General features: G+C 45.7%; 1 protein-coding gene and 1 non-coding gene across 4 annotated transcripts in view; one reads left to right on the forward strand and one right to left on the reverse strand.

The window, feature by feature from the left end:
- The window catches only part of CCNT2 (cyclin T2), a 40,539-nt gene extending 30,303 nt beyond the window's left edge, over positions 1 to 10,236 (reverse strand). For all 3 annotated transcript variants that reach the window (XR_008792944.1, XM_056117533.1, XM_056117532.1), the window contains exons 1-2: positions 10,066 to 10,236; positions 8,599 to 8,680 (exon numbers count right to left, since the gene is read on the reverse strand). Coding sequence is in view for 2 of the 3 variants with exons in the window: in XM_056117533.1 (XP_055973508.1) it covers positions 8,599 to 8,680; positions 10,066 to 10,223 (240 nt within the window). In the remaining variant the exon portion in view is untranslated. The remainder of the gene's footprint in view (positions 1 to 8,598; positions 8,681 to 10,065) is intronic.
- Positions 6,635 to 6,738, forward strand: LOC130027059 (U6 spliceosomal RNA). The gene has a single exon (XR_008792997.1). It is a non-coding gene; the product is annotated as a U6 spliceosomal RNA (small nuclear RNA).
- Positions 10,237 to 14,882: the final 4,646 nt, after the last annotated feature.

Here is a 14,882-nt window from a genome sequence, read left to right on the forward strand (position 1 = left end):
AGGTGTAATTCCTGAGTGCAGAAGCAGAAATAACTCTGAACACTGCTGAGTCACTGTCACCGTCCCCCCCTTGTTCATCGATTTGCTTGAGTGGGCCCAGTAACATTGTGAGACTTGTTACTGTGTTTGGCATATCGAATATGTCACGGGTAGCTTGCCAGGCTCTCCAAGAGGGGTGGAGGAATTGAACTCCGGTTGGCCATGTATGTAGGCTGTGTGCAAGGCAAATGCCCTACCTGCTGTGCTATTGCTCCAGCCCATTGCTGAGTATGTCTCAAAAATAAAACAAAAACAACAAAAGGGGTAGGAAGGGAGCTAAAGATTGTGGAACGAAGAAATAAAATTTTCTAAAACTGATGTACAACTTTCTAAAAACACAGGAAAAAAACTGCTAAACTATACTTTCAATGTGCAAATGTAAATGGAATTAAGCTAATAAAGACATAGTATAGAGCAAGATTCAAGTATTTATCTTATAATTCCTAGATGTATGGACCGAAAATGTAGAAAAACATCACTTGAATGAAAATGACCCAGTAACAATAGAATTATAGAATATCAACACTAAATGAAAGGACCTAGGCAATGAGCAACAGCTGCTAATATCACAAGGAAAGATAACTAAACATTAAGTACTGCCTGATGAAAGAACATAACACCACCTGAAAGCTTGCCAAAGGGATCTAATAAGCCTGATCAAATTTCTAGATCCAGCTGGCAATTTACAGGGAATAAAAGAACAAAAGAACATAATAAATGGTGCCATGACTGACTGTATTATCAGTAAAATACACACAGTTGGAAACTTAAAATACCATAACAAAAAGGATAGTAGTCACTTTGAGAAGGCAGAGTAGTGGCTAACATCAGAACATGAAACATGAAAATACTTCTGGAGTAGTTAGCAATGGTGTTTTTTTCTTTGTAATGTCAGCATTCAAGTCTAAGACCTCATGAATAGGCAAGTTAAGTGCTATAACACTATGCTACATCCTTGGTCAAAGCTGTTTTTCTTGAAACTTGAAAAGTGATAAGATGGGTTTTTTTTTGTGCTTCTATATTTATAAAAAAATTGTTTCATAGCACAATTATACACAACTTGGTTTACCCAAGGATACCAAAATAGACAGAAAATAAGGATGTAAAGAGGACCCAAAAGAGAAAAAGCGGAGTTAGCCGAGTTCTTCTTTATGAAGGACCCAAAAGAGAAAAAGTGGAATTAGTGGGGTTCTTCTTTGTGAGGAGTTGGAATGTCAATTTAATCTTAAAATCTGACAGATGAGCACTGGGGAGATTTCAGGGATTGGGTTTAAGGACCTGCACATAGCCAACCCAGATTCAATTCTTGGCACAACATACAGTCCCCCTGATCTTCCACCCCAGCACTAACAGAAAAGTGATCCCTGAGCACAAAGACATGGGCCCCCAAACAAAACAAAGTCTGACATAACCCAGCATCACACAGAAGAATATAGGTGCATAATACATAAATTTTAATTCGTGTAAAGCTGGAAGAGGTATATGGGGCCTAACTCAAAAGAGGATTTTAGGCCAAAGTGATAGTACTTACCTTGCATGTGACAGACCTGGGTTCACCCCTGACAGCACTTATGGTCCCCTGAGCCCCACCAGAAGTGATCTCTGAGCACAGCCAGCAGTGCCCCCAAAACATACAAAAATATTGGGAGTCCAAAGAGGTAATAGAGCAGATAGGACACCTGCCTTGCACAGTGCTGACCCAGGTTCAATCTGTGGCATTCCATATAGTACCCCATGCACCAGAGTCAGGAGGAACCCCTGAGCCAGACTACCGGGTATAACCCCCACCCCCATATGAGGATTTTACTGAATTTGGCCAATAAAATAAGCAAATCATACTCTTGGGAATTTTTATTTCCTGCTGTAAAATCATTGTCATCAACAGTGTGCATTAGTCAGATTTGAGTAAGGTTAAAGTAAGCACTATAGTACAGGAACGGCAGAGTTCAGGGTTTAAATTCCACTTAATAACCGCTTTGATTTTGTACAAGTCATTTAATAATTGTTTACTTGGAAGAATAAAACTGAGATGAGCAAAGTTCCCGTTACGCAGGGCAATCAAAAAAATTTTCATTCATGCTATTTATAGTTGAACAGGAATTTAGAAGTTTTAAATTTAAAAATATTAAATTTCATAACCTAAGAAACCTGTATTTAGTCAGTATCTATCATTCTGAATAGCAAAGGTAAATATTCCATCACTGCAATAAGTCCTACAGCACAGAACTGCAGTATTTCTCAGCAGTAGGATGGATTCTGAATTTAAATAGCACTCATGAACTAAACTTTAAAAATTCTTGAACTAAAATTTTTAATGAAAGGCAGAAGTAGGAACATATTAAGTAACTGTCCAGATTTCACTACACAAGAATAAAAAAGTTCTTTGTGGTGATGGACCACCAAACTCTGGGTCTCACAGATGTGCACATATTCCTCTGCTGAGTCACATCCCAGGGTACCAAGCATCCTAATAATTCTTATGCAAATAGTGAGTCACAAATGGTACATCACAAATGGTATATTACTCTCAGTGAGGTTATTTCAGGGTTCTGAAGAGAATCCTAATAACACAACTTGAGGAAACAATTGTATTTAGTAGCATAGGCTATCAAATATAAATCAGTAGGATTTTTGTTTTGGTAACTATTTGCTGTGTAACTTCAAGTATTTAACCTACTTGATTCATCTTCCTTATCTGCACGAAGAAAAAGGATATCTGCTGGGCTGGAGAAATAGTACAGTAAATACGGTGCTTGCCCTAAATGCAGCCCAGCTGGGTTCAATCCCCAACATCCCATACGGTCCACCAAGCACTGCCAGAAGTGATTCCTAAATGCAGAGCCAGAAATAACCCCTGAGCATTGCTGTGTGTGGCCCTTCCCCTCCCAAGAAGAGAAAAGATTATCAGGGCTGGAGCCATAGTACACCAGGTAAGGCACTTGGCTTTGCATGGAGCTAAACTGGATCCAATCCATTATACCCGCATGGTCCCCTGAGGCTGCCAAAAGTAATCCCTAAATGCAGAGTATGGAGTAAGCCCTGATCATTCTGGGTATGACCCCCCAAAACAACCAAATACCCTCCTTTGAATAAATTTCTACTGCAAGGCCAATTTCAAGATTACAATGGGGGATTGTCAAATTATCAGCCCAGGGACTTGTAGATCAGTGGTTTTCAACTTTTTTATACTCTTCAGATAATTAACTAGTTCCTACATTCACAAGTTTTAAGTGGGTAGGGTGTGTGCCTTGCACGCGGCCGACCCGGGTCTGATTGCCCCTCTCGGAGAGCCCGGCAAGCTACCCAAGACGTATTGTATATGCCAAAAACAGTAACAAGTCTCACAGTGGAGACTAGTGCCCGCTCAAGCAAATCGATGAACAACGGGAGGACAGTGCTACGGTGCTACTGCTCCAGGTAATGAAGACTGCAAAAAAGTTTTTATATCTCTAATTTTCAGGACCAAAGCAAGACAAGGGTGAAAGTGCTTGCCTTATAACCAACCAACCCTGGCCTCTGGTTTCATAGTCCCCCAGAACCACCAGGAATGATCTCTGAGCACTGCCTGGCACAACACCCCCCAAATCCTAAAATCAAAATTCAAAACCAAACCAATAAATCTTTTATAATTAAAAAAAATTTTTTTTGGTTTTGGGTTCACACCTGGCAAAGCTCTCAGGAACTACTCTTGATAGTACTCAGGGGACCATATAGGATGTCAGGGATTCAATCCGGATTGCCTTCACGCACGGCAAATGCCCTACCTGCTGTACTATCTTCCTGGCCCTCAAACCTTCGAATATTTAAATGGGCTCTGCTAGTTTGGGTCAAGGGATTAAGACTATAAAAGCAAAAAGTGGTAAGCTAATTTCAGAACAAGCAAACACAAGTTTGTACTTTTGTGTAGCTGCTGACCCATTTATCTTAGTAGTATAAAAGAAACAGAGAGATGCCCCTGCAGTGCTGAGCCCGGTAGTCTTGGTCTCCTGGGCACTGATTACTGGAGCCCTCTCAGGATGGGGGCAGGTTGAGTCCCTGCCCCACTGGCAGGGCCCACGGCTCCACCCACGCACATCCGCTTCCACTTGGAAGTCACTGGTGCTGAATCATTCTAGTGATACAACTGCTGGAGCACGTGGCACTGCTGCTCCACAACTCCCAAGTTCAGCAGGACAGCCCAGTAGGAACAAAAATTAGATGGGATAAGGGTGGGAGACACAGTACAGCATGTACAGTGCTCGCCAGGCACGCAGCTGACCCGGATTCGGTCCCTGGCATCCAGATGGTCCCCAAGAACCATCAAGAGTAATTCCTGAGTGCAGAGCCAGGAGTAAGCCCTGAGCATCGCCGAGCTTGGCTCAAAAACCATAAAAAGAAAAAAAGTAGAAAATTAGATGGGATAGTTGTGTAAAAATTCACTAAGCTCAATTAGAGAAAACTATAGCACAGAAGGCTCAACTAGCTCCTAGAAGCTTAGCAATCCTCAATGACTTTAGTAACAGCATTATAAAATACAAGCTGTAACAAGCAATGTAATTTTGTGTCTGGTAAGGGGATAAGGGGGACAGGCTGGGGGGGGAGGGAGAGATAATAACTGGAAGGAATGTGGTATTAGAGCATTAAATGCCTGAAATTACTGTATTACTGATTGTAAATCACTATCTAAACAGTTTCAAAAAGAAAAAAATAAACAGTGACATAGATCATGAATTCTTAAGTCATTATTTAAAAACCATTAGTTGGGGCTAGAGTGATGGCACAGCGAGTAGGGTGTTTGCTCGGATGCAGCCAACCCAGGTTTGATTCCTAGCATCCCATACGGTCCCCCGAGCACCGCCAGGAGTAATTCCTGAGTGAAGAGCGAGTAGTAATCACTGGGTGTGACCCAAAAAGCAAAAAAAAAAAAAAAAAATTAATCAAAACATATCATCTTTAACTATACACTCTTGGGAGCTTAAATGAAATTACTTTAGAACTTACATATGATTTGCAGTTCTGATCGCTGGAACTCATAAAAAGTGACAATGAACCTAAGAAAAGTGAAAAGATCAAAGATGGCCTGGCAAACTGTAGAGGTCCTGTAAGTTCAGGTGAAGACCAATTAAAAACTCTCAAAAAAAGATTTATACAACACGAGAGAATTCATTAACTTGAAAAATAAGCAGCAAATACACCATAAGTAACTAACAAAACATGACTAACAAAACAATTTAATAGTTTCTGAGAAAAGCTGGTCATTTAGAGCTGGAAGTATAGAAAGCAGGGCACTTGCCTTGCATGCAGTCACACTGGGTTCAATCCCTGGCACCCAAATAATTCTGAGTCCTGTCAGAAGTGATCCCCGAACACCTCCAAATGTACCTCTGCACCCAAAAAAATTAAGAGCCCATACAGAGCCCCTACATTCACTGTCAGCCTGTCAAGAATGTGAAGTGAGGGCACTGTAGGATGTGACCTACCCCGCAAAACAGAGAGAAAAGTTGGTCATTTAAAAACAATGGTGGTCAGAGGGATAGTACAGCAATTAAGCGCATGTCTTGTATGTGGTCAGCCTGGGTTCGATTTCCAGAACCACAAAAGGTCCCCTGAGCGCCTGCAGGATCATTACCATGATCATGGTCTGAGCATGGCTGTGTGTGGCTAACCCCCTCCCCCCAGAACGATAAAGTAATAATTGAAGAATATTCTCCCACAGTATATAAGTTAGAGGCACTGTTGGCTTTAGGGACTTTTCATTTTACTAGATTTATCTTGAGCTTGATCCAGCAATGCCATTCTTTAATTACTAATTCTAGTCACACAAACTTCACTACATCTGGTGAGGAAAGGTGGATTTGTCTAATTAGGTTACAGAGAAAAGTCATTGACTGTTGATAGTGATTCAACCCTAGCAGAGAAATTGCCCAGAGAACTCAAAGAAAAAAGTTTCTGGGTTACCATACATGTTGAGACTTAATTGCATCCTTAAAACCACTTAATCTTTAGAGGATTTCTTACCTTAAGCTTGTAGAGTGAAAAAATACAATGAAACCACATAAACATTAACAGTCCCAAGTGATATATGGTATCTATTATAAAACTTGATAGTTTGTAACCATAACCTTAGTTTAACCATAACCATAGTTTACTTTGTAACTGAATCATGAAAATCCATATTTCTCTAAGATTACTGTATTTACATTCTACTATAACACCCCCCCAGGGAAAAAAAAAGTCCCATTAATGCCAGGAAATTATGATTGAAAGAGATCCACATTCAATTTGAAATGGGGGGAAAAAAGAGAGGTGGTATTATGTGTTAAATGCTAAATACTAAATATTAAAATACCGAACTACTTTTGATATAAATAACAAAGACAAAAAGAACTAGGTCAAATATGAAGGTCAATATTACTTTCCAAAATATGCCATCAGATTTCAATTATCCCACATTCAAATTTGTCATCTACATGGAAGACATTAAGAGTAATAAAAATACTGTTTTTAACCGAGTGATATTTAAGTAAAACAGTGAAAATGTTATGGGCTTCTAACAAGCAAGTGATTTGGGCTTCACCAGTCAACTATGAATTTTGACTGTAACATATTTGTTTCAGCGCTCGCTTCAGCAGCATATATACTAAATTTCGAACGATACAGAGATTAGCATGGCCCCTAAGCAAGGATGACACGCAAATTCGCGAAGCGTTCCATATTTTTGAGGCAATAGGCATACACAACAGGTGACTATCAATTGTACAGAATTAAATGAATAAACAAATGGATAGAGCTTACAAGTTAAAAAGAAAAAAAAAAGATATTTGTTTCAAAGAACACCAAACAGGGAACAAAGATTAAATTATGGCAGAGGGAGAGTTCAAGAAGTACAATCTTGTGGTAAGATTATTTATTCCAAGTAGAAAAATCTAATTCAGCAAATAGGACACTGGTAGGCATATATGAAAAAAAAAATCCCCAGAATTATTCTGACTTCTACCAGGTTTGTGTGTGTGTGTGTGTCACACCTGATGATGCTCAGGGTTACTCTTGGCTCAATGCTAAGGGATGATTCCTGGTGGGCCAGGGGATGGAGGCAAGTTTGGCAGTGTGCAAGAAAAGTGCCTGGTTGAGTGTATTATAGCTCTGGCCCTGAAGTGATCTCTAACTGATCTAAGTGATCTCCCTAACAGTTTCACTGATCTAAGTCCTGTGCACAAAATATGTGACTAAAAAAAAAAATGGGAAAGGGGGAAGAATAGGGGACCAGACAGATTATACAGTGGATAAAGCAGTTGCGATCAATGCAACCAACCTGGGTTCAGTCTGGGACAGTCCATATGGTCCCCCAAACTCAGTCAGTCCCTGAGTGCAGAGGCAAGCATAAATTCTGAGAACTGCCAAGTCTGGCCACCAAAAACAAAGAAAATGGAAAACTAACAGAAACTGTTCAGATTTAAAAGAGGAATGGAAACAACTGGAGATGAGACAAAAACGCTGTTGAAAATCTACACATAGCAATCTGATCATTCAAATCAACTGAAGTTAGTAAGAGATTAAAAACAGGAATCAGTCTAAACTACTAAGCTTTCGTCCCCAATTCAGAATTTTTTTGCTATGAAAAACTTTGTTGTAGCAAAACTAGGTCTCAATGACAATCCACAAATAGCATAAAGTCTTCCATGGCACATTTCTCTACAAACACCTGTCAGAATAGCATGCAAATAACTAATAAAAAGCAAAAGAGATAGAACTAAAAGGCCACTTGGTACTTCTAAATACACAATTTTTTGTTAACAGAAACTCGTGTCAATCTGAAAAGGGCACTACAATCTTATCTTGCATAACCATTAAGTGTGCATTTATATGACATATGTGGCATACACATCTCAATAATCTGGTATAGTCAATGTGAAACAAGATTTGACCAAGTTTCAAACAGCAAGTCACCCTATGCTGACGGGTGATACATTTGACATCCTAAGAAATTATGTAAGCAAATAAAATATGTCTGCTCAACACGAACTTTTACAAAGAGCTAATTCAAGAGAATGTTACAATAAGCACAGTTCCCAGTACCTGCGGGTTGAAAATAGGTTTGATACAGTAACGACATATAACACAATGATACGGCTGCTCCAAATTAGACCTGCTCCACCACTGTGTGAAATCACTCAACCCTAAATATAAAATTTTTAATGAAGAAAACCTATGTAAAATAACTCTACATGAGCAATGTTTATCTTTTAGCTCATAATACTTGACATAGCTGAACACTGGGCCTGATCATTACGTCATCACACTTTCCCCCCCCAAAAAACCCGCATTTGTTTTGCGCTGTCGACCCCGGGTCGATGCCCTGGGACTGCAGGAAGTGATTTTCTGAGTGCAGAGCCAGGAGTGTGCAGAGTGGCACCTCGTCCCCCGGTTAAAAAAAAAAAAACAAAAAAACAAACAAAAAAAAGATTAAAACAACAACAGTTTCACAGAAACGACCAACTTTTGATTTCCCGCGTTATCAATTGACCTTAAAAAACTGGCAGAAGTCTATTTAAAAAAAAAAAAAAGACAGTAAGTACTTACATTTCTACTGAATTTGGTGAAAGAATGGTGCATATAAAACCTGTGCATATAAACAATCGCAGTGTTTATTGTCAGCTGAGAGCTGGGATGGGCCGTTTAGGAAAAACAAAACAAAACAAGTTCTCATTTCCAAAACCATTCCACTGGAAAATTCCCGATCTAAAAGTTCCTTCTCCTGCTCCCCCGCCAGCCCACCAACCCCACCCCACCCGACTCCCCCTTTCCGGGCACACCCCAACCACCCGACACACACACACACACACACACAAAACAAACGACCCCCCCCAAAAAAAAACCCCAAAAACTCGAGTTTCTCCAAGAATCCCCTTCCCGCAAGCTGCCTGGGGACCGGACGAGAAGCCACAGCGGAGGAAAGAAGCGCCGAGCACGTTCCTCTCTCTCACGCCCACATTTCCCCACGGAGGGAGACCTGGAAGAGGGATCATTATTATTATTATTTTTTTTAATCGACGGCCAGGACCGACTTCGCTACGAGCCAGACAGCGGAAAGGCAGGCGCGCGCGCGCAGACGCCTCCGTCCAGAGAAGAAGAAAAAAAAAAAAAGAAAAAAGAAAGAAAAAGAAAAGAGAGAGAGAGAGAAAAAAAAACCCACGCCTGGAACAGAAAGCCCTCCGGGGCGCACTCGCGGGGCGAGCGCCTCCACAACCACAACCACAACCACAACCACCACCGCCGCCGCCGCCGCCGCGCCGCGGACGCCTCCAGCCGGGCCTGACTGACCCTTCAAGTCCTCAGACGCCGCGGCCCGCACCCCCGAGACTCCCCTCAGCGGCGCCCCCCCACCCCCCAGCCGCCGAGACACACACACACACACACACACACACACACACACACACACTCTCTCTCTCTCTCTCTCTCTCTCTCTCTCTCTCTCTCACTCACTCACTCCGGCCGCGGCCCGCACCCCCGAGACTCCCCTCAGCGGCGCCCCCCCCACCCCCCAGCCGCCGAGACAGACAGACAGACACACACACACACACACTCTCTCTCTCTCTCTTTCTCTCACTCACTCCGACCGCGGCCCGCACCCCCGAGACTCCCCTCAGCGGCGCTCCCCTCCCCCCAGCCGCCGAGAGAGACACAGACACACACACAGACACACAGACACACACACACTCACTCACTCACTCACGCCGACCGCGCCGGGGATTACACAACGCCGCCGCCTCGCCGCCCGCCTTCCCGGGCTCCTCTTCCTCCCCGGCGCGGCCTCCCGAGCCCGCCCGGACCAAAGCTCGGCCTAAGGCTGAGGGGAAAAGCAGCGACGCCATGTTCGGGGCCGGGGAGGTGCGGGCGCGGGCGCGGGTGCGGGCGCGGGCGCGGGCGGGGGAGGAAGGGCGAGGCCGGGGGTCGGCGGGCGACCGGCGGCGGCCGAGCTCGGGGGGGAGCGGGGCCGGGGCGTGAGCGGCGGAGGGCCGCCGAGTCTGTCTGCGGCGGAAAGGATACACGTTGAGGCGCTGCCCCATGTCCTGGATGAGGTTGGCCGCCTGCTGGCGGCTCGAGAGCTCTTTGTCCGCCTCCATCCCGCAACGGCGGCTCGGCGTGTTCTCCAGCTGCTCCCGAGTGAAGAACCAGCGAGAAGAGGCTCCACGGCCCGACGCCATGACACTTCCTCCTCTGCCCGCTCCCTCGCCCGCCCCCCACCCCTCCGGGCTCGCGGACTCCCCGCCAAGGCCGCGCGGCCCCGCCCCACTCCGCTCGCCGTAGGTCGCGCTCCGCCCCGCTCCGCCCCGCTCCGCCCCGCTCCGCCTCGCTCCGCCCCGCCCCGCCCCGCCCCGCCCGCGCCGGCGGGGTCGTGCGCATGCGCCAAAGAGGCCCCGCCCGGCCCGCCCCCGGTCGCTCTTTTCTTTTCCCAGCCCCCCCCTCCCCGCCGCCTCCACCCCGGCTCCCGACCTCGCTCTCGCGCGGGACCACAATGCCCCGCGCCGCTTGTCATTTGGAGGCGCCGGAGGTGGAGGGGCGTGGGGGGCGGGGGGAGGGCGCGGGCTCGTCGGCGCAGTGCATGCCGGGCAAGGGGCGGAGCCGAGCGAGAGAGCCGGCCGGCCGGGCAGCCGGTCGGCGGACGGACCCACGGGCGGGTGCGCGTGCCCTAGGGGCCGGTCCTTATGGGCTCTGACGCTTGGACCGGGAGTCTGGCGGCGTTTCAGAGCCAACGAACAAAAGGGGCCCGCAGCGCTAGAATTGCGGGGAGGGCGTTTGCCATGCACGCGGCCCACCTGGACTCAAAATCCTCGGCATCCCATCTGGTCCCCCCCCAAGCAGTGCCAGGGGTGCAGGGGTGCAGCAGTTCCTGAGTGCAGAGCCAGGAATAAACCTCTGTGCGTCTCCGGGTGTAAAGCAAGAAGGAAAAAAGGGAAACGCTTCCACTCTTCCACCTTCATTTGCCTTTCGTGTTGGTTCAGGGAGTCTCGAAGGCTTCAATTCTCGCATCCAAGGCCCTCTGGGGCCTCGGGGGTGTGGCTCTGGGAAAGGACGCCAGTGCGTCTTGCCTGCATCATTTTGTTTGAATCACATTACCGAGGCTTTTGTTTCATTGGAGGGTGAAGGGAGTGAATGTCCCACGGGCCTTGGAGGGCCACCGCCCAGGCGGTGCTGGGCCTGATCTTACCATTTCCTTGGCACAGTCGCACTTGCATTTAAAGGAGAGAAGTGGTTGAGACGCGGGGGGTGAGGGTGGGGGCGACGACCACCAGGAAGGGACGTTTCCCTTCAGTGTTGAGAACTACGTCCGCGCAGAGCTGCAGGCTAACAACTCCTTCCCGCTCCTTTGCAAGGCAGTGCCCCCGAGCCCCATAGAAACGGGTGGTCTTTGTCTCCCGAGCTAACTCCTGTAGCTGGGAACCCATGTGAGCTGTTGGGCAAAGGATACAAAAACACAAGTGGGCATTCCTAAAAAGCATCTTGATAATTGTTCGGCGAGTTTCTTGTTCAGGTTCGGGCTTCTGTCCTGATTCCCACCTAAACCAAGCGTCCTGCTGTGTCTGTGCTCTGCCTACCTGCATGACGTTACTATATGGAACTGTATGTGTTTGTTACTGTTTTTTGCAGGGGGTGGGGGCACACCCAGCGGTGTTCAGGGCTTACTCTGGCTCTGGGCTCAGGGATAATTCCTGGCGAGATCCGGGAGGTCTGAGGACCATTTGGGGTCTTCACTCTACTAGCTTTCTGGCCCCTGAGTTGTGTTGACTTGTCCGAAGTAGGCAGTTTAATAGCTCAGTAACTTCATTTCTCAACTTCATTCATTGCTTCCTGTTTCATGTTGCCTGGAAGTTCTAGGCTAGATTGATTTTAAGCAATATTTATAATGTGTCTACCTCCCCTCTCAACCTAATATAGAACACTTATTAAAACCTGATAGCGGGACTGGAGCTAAACTGAGGTGTTAGAGTGATAGTACAGTGGTTAGGGCGTTTGCCTTGCACTCAGCCAACCGGGTTCTATTCCCAGCATTCCATACGGTCCCCCAAGTACCACCAGGAGTAATTCCTGAGTACATGAGCCAGGAGGAACCCGTGAGCATCGTGTGATCCAAAAAAGGAAGAAAGCAAGAAAGAAACCTGATAGCTAGTGTCATACTTAACTGGTGAGACACTAGCTTACCCACTGAGGCAAGTATGTTTCTAACCACTCCTTTCAACACTGTATTGAATAGTCCTAGCTAGTGAAGCTGACTTTGCTCACAGACATTATTTATGTAGAAAATGTCAAAGTAAAAGTGCTAGTAAGATTATAAAATCTGAAGTTATAATGCAGAAATCAATTGCTTTCTACTAGCCGTGTACAATTGAAATATGAACTTAAAAAATAATACCACTTAAAAAATAGTTGTGAGTCTAAAATATGTACAGAATCAATATGTAGAAAAGAAAATGATTATGGGGTGTGGAGCTGGAGTGATAGCACGGCGGGTAGGGCGTTTGCCTTGCACGCGGCTCACCCGGGTTCGATTCTCAGCATCCCATATGGTCCCCTGAGCACCACCAGGAGTAACTCCCGAGTGTAGAGCCAGGAGTAACCCCTGTGCATCGCCGGGTGTGACCCAAAAAGAAAAAAAAAATGATTAAGGAAATCAAGCAAAAATATGAGAAAAATGTGAGGATATTTTTGGTTCACCAATTGAACTTGATATTGTTAGAGGTCAATTCTTCCTAACCTGCTTTGTAGATTGTACAAAGTATCAGTTTTAACACGTAACTGTGTAGCTATCTACAAATTGATTACAAAGTTTAAAGGAAAAGGCAACAGATCCAGGATAGCCAATACATTACCAAAGAAGTTGGACTGATACTACTGCCCCTCAAGGCTACACTACTGAAAGTAATGCAATACTGGCAAAAGCATGGGTCAATGAAAAAGAAATGCAAGAAACAGTCCCATACAAATATAGTCGACTTATCTTTAACAAGGGCTGGAGCGATAGCACAGGGGGTAGGGCGTTTGCCTGGCACGTGACCCGGGTTCTATTCCTCCATCCCTCTCTGAGAGCCCGGCAAGCTACCGAGAGTATCCTGCCAGCATGGCAGAGCCTGGCAAGCTCCCCGAGGCGTATTTGATATGCCAAAAATAGTAACAACAAATCTCATAATGGAGACATTACTGGTGCCCACTCGTGCTACAGTGCAGTGCTATCTTTAACAAAGGAATAAAGCCAACTCTTGTGAAAGCATAGTCTTTCTTCATTTGTTTTGTTTTTATTTTGGGGGCCACACCCAGTGGTTCTCAGGGCTTACTCCTGACACTGCACTCAGGAATTGCTCCTGGTGGTGCTCAGGAGACAATATGGAACACCAGAGATTGAACCTGGGTAGCTGTACGAAAACCCTCCTTGTTGTACTATCGCTTCAGCCCCAAAAGCAGAGTGTTTAAAAGGAGGGGTGCTAGGATAAGTGTCAATAAGGAAAAAATAAAAACAAAAAAAAAACTAGACACAAACTTTACAGCTTTTTGTTTTTTTTTAAATAAACTCAAGGGGCTGGAGAGATAGCACAGCCGGTAGGGCGTTTGCCTTGTACGTGGCCGACCCCGGTTCGATTCCCAGCATCCCATATGTTCCCCTTGATGTCGGTGGGCCCCACGGGTGACTTATGTGAAGCGGGGAGGAGAAAGATGGTCACTTTCTCCCCACCCGCCTCTGCCACCCGGGGCCCATGGTTACTGGGTTCTTATCTCGCCTCGCAGAAAGGAATTTCAGGAGTAGACAAGCAGTGAAACAAATAGATTTTATTTGGAGGATTTTTAGGTATGGAGGGAGAGAGAGTGAGAGAGAGTAACGTACTCAAGAAAGAACACAGGCTTCTCCAAGGGCGGAGAGAGCCCCTACACACATCCTAGCATTAGACACGAAAGCAGGAAAGTACACATCTCAAGAGGGGAGATGCGGGTGACACGTGCTCGGGCACCACATGTGCTCGGCCACGTGGGCGCAAGCACCACATGGGCTGGGGCAGCATATGCTTGCCCTTCCTTTGTTCAAGGTGGCCTTTATAGGGTTTCTCCAGCCTGCCCCCACATGGGGCTTCTTCCCAGGTGCAAGTCCGTTGCTAAGGAGGTGACCAGGGAGGATGGGAGTGGTGATGGTCTTCTTTGAAATTCCTTCCCTGGCCTTTTGTTCCTGCAGGAGCTTCTTTGGGTCTATTGCTGGAGCCAGGTGAGGGTCTTACCAAGCCTTAGTTCCTGGTTTCCTATTTTCTGCAGGGCTGGCTTCTGTCATTGCCTTGGGAGGGGGCCTTCCCTGTCTACCTGCCTACATCACCCTGAGCACCGCCAGGAGTAACTCCTGAGTGCAGAGCCAGCAGTAAACCCTGTGCATCGCCAGGTGGGACACAAAAAGCAAAAAAATAAATAAATGAACTCAAAATGAAGTATTGGCCTACATGAAAGTGAAAAACTACAAAACATCTAGTTGAAAAAATTCTAGGTAACTGTTTGGCAGTGGGTTTTTAGGTCTATTGCCAAAAGAACGAGTCATGAAAGAAATTAAGCTGAATTAAAATTTAAGAAATTCTATGTGAAAAATAGTTAAAAGAATGAGCATACTAAAATAAGATAATAAAATCGTTGCAGAAGCACATGTCTGATGAAAGATATAGTTCAAATATGTAAAGAATTCTTTAAAACAGCAAGGAAACAAAGATTTTTTTCTTCTTTTGGGCCTCACCTGGCTCTGCACTCAGGAATCACTCCTGGTGACCTAGGGGAACCAAATTGGATGCTTAGGGATCAAAGTCAGGTTGGCTGTGTTCAAGGAAAGTATAATATCTGTC

This window comes from Sorex fumeus, unplaced genomic scaffold, assembly GCF_029834395.1.
Source record: "Sorex fumeus unplaced genomic scaffold, SorFum_2.1 ptg000035l, whole genome shotgun sequence".
Taxonomy (NCBI): domain Eukaryota; kingdom Metazoa; phylum Chordata; class Mammalia; order Eulipotyphla; family Soricidae; genus Sorex; species Sorex fumeus.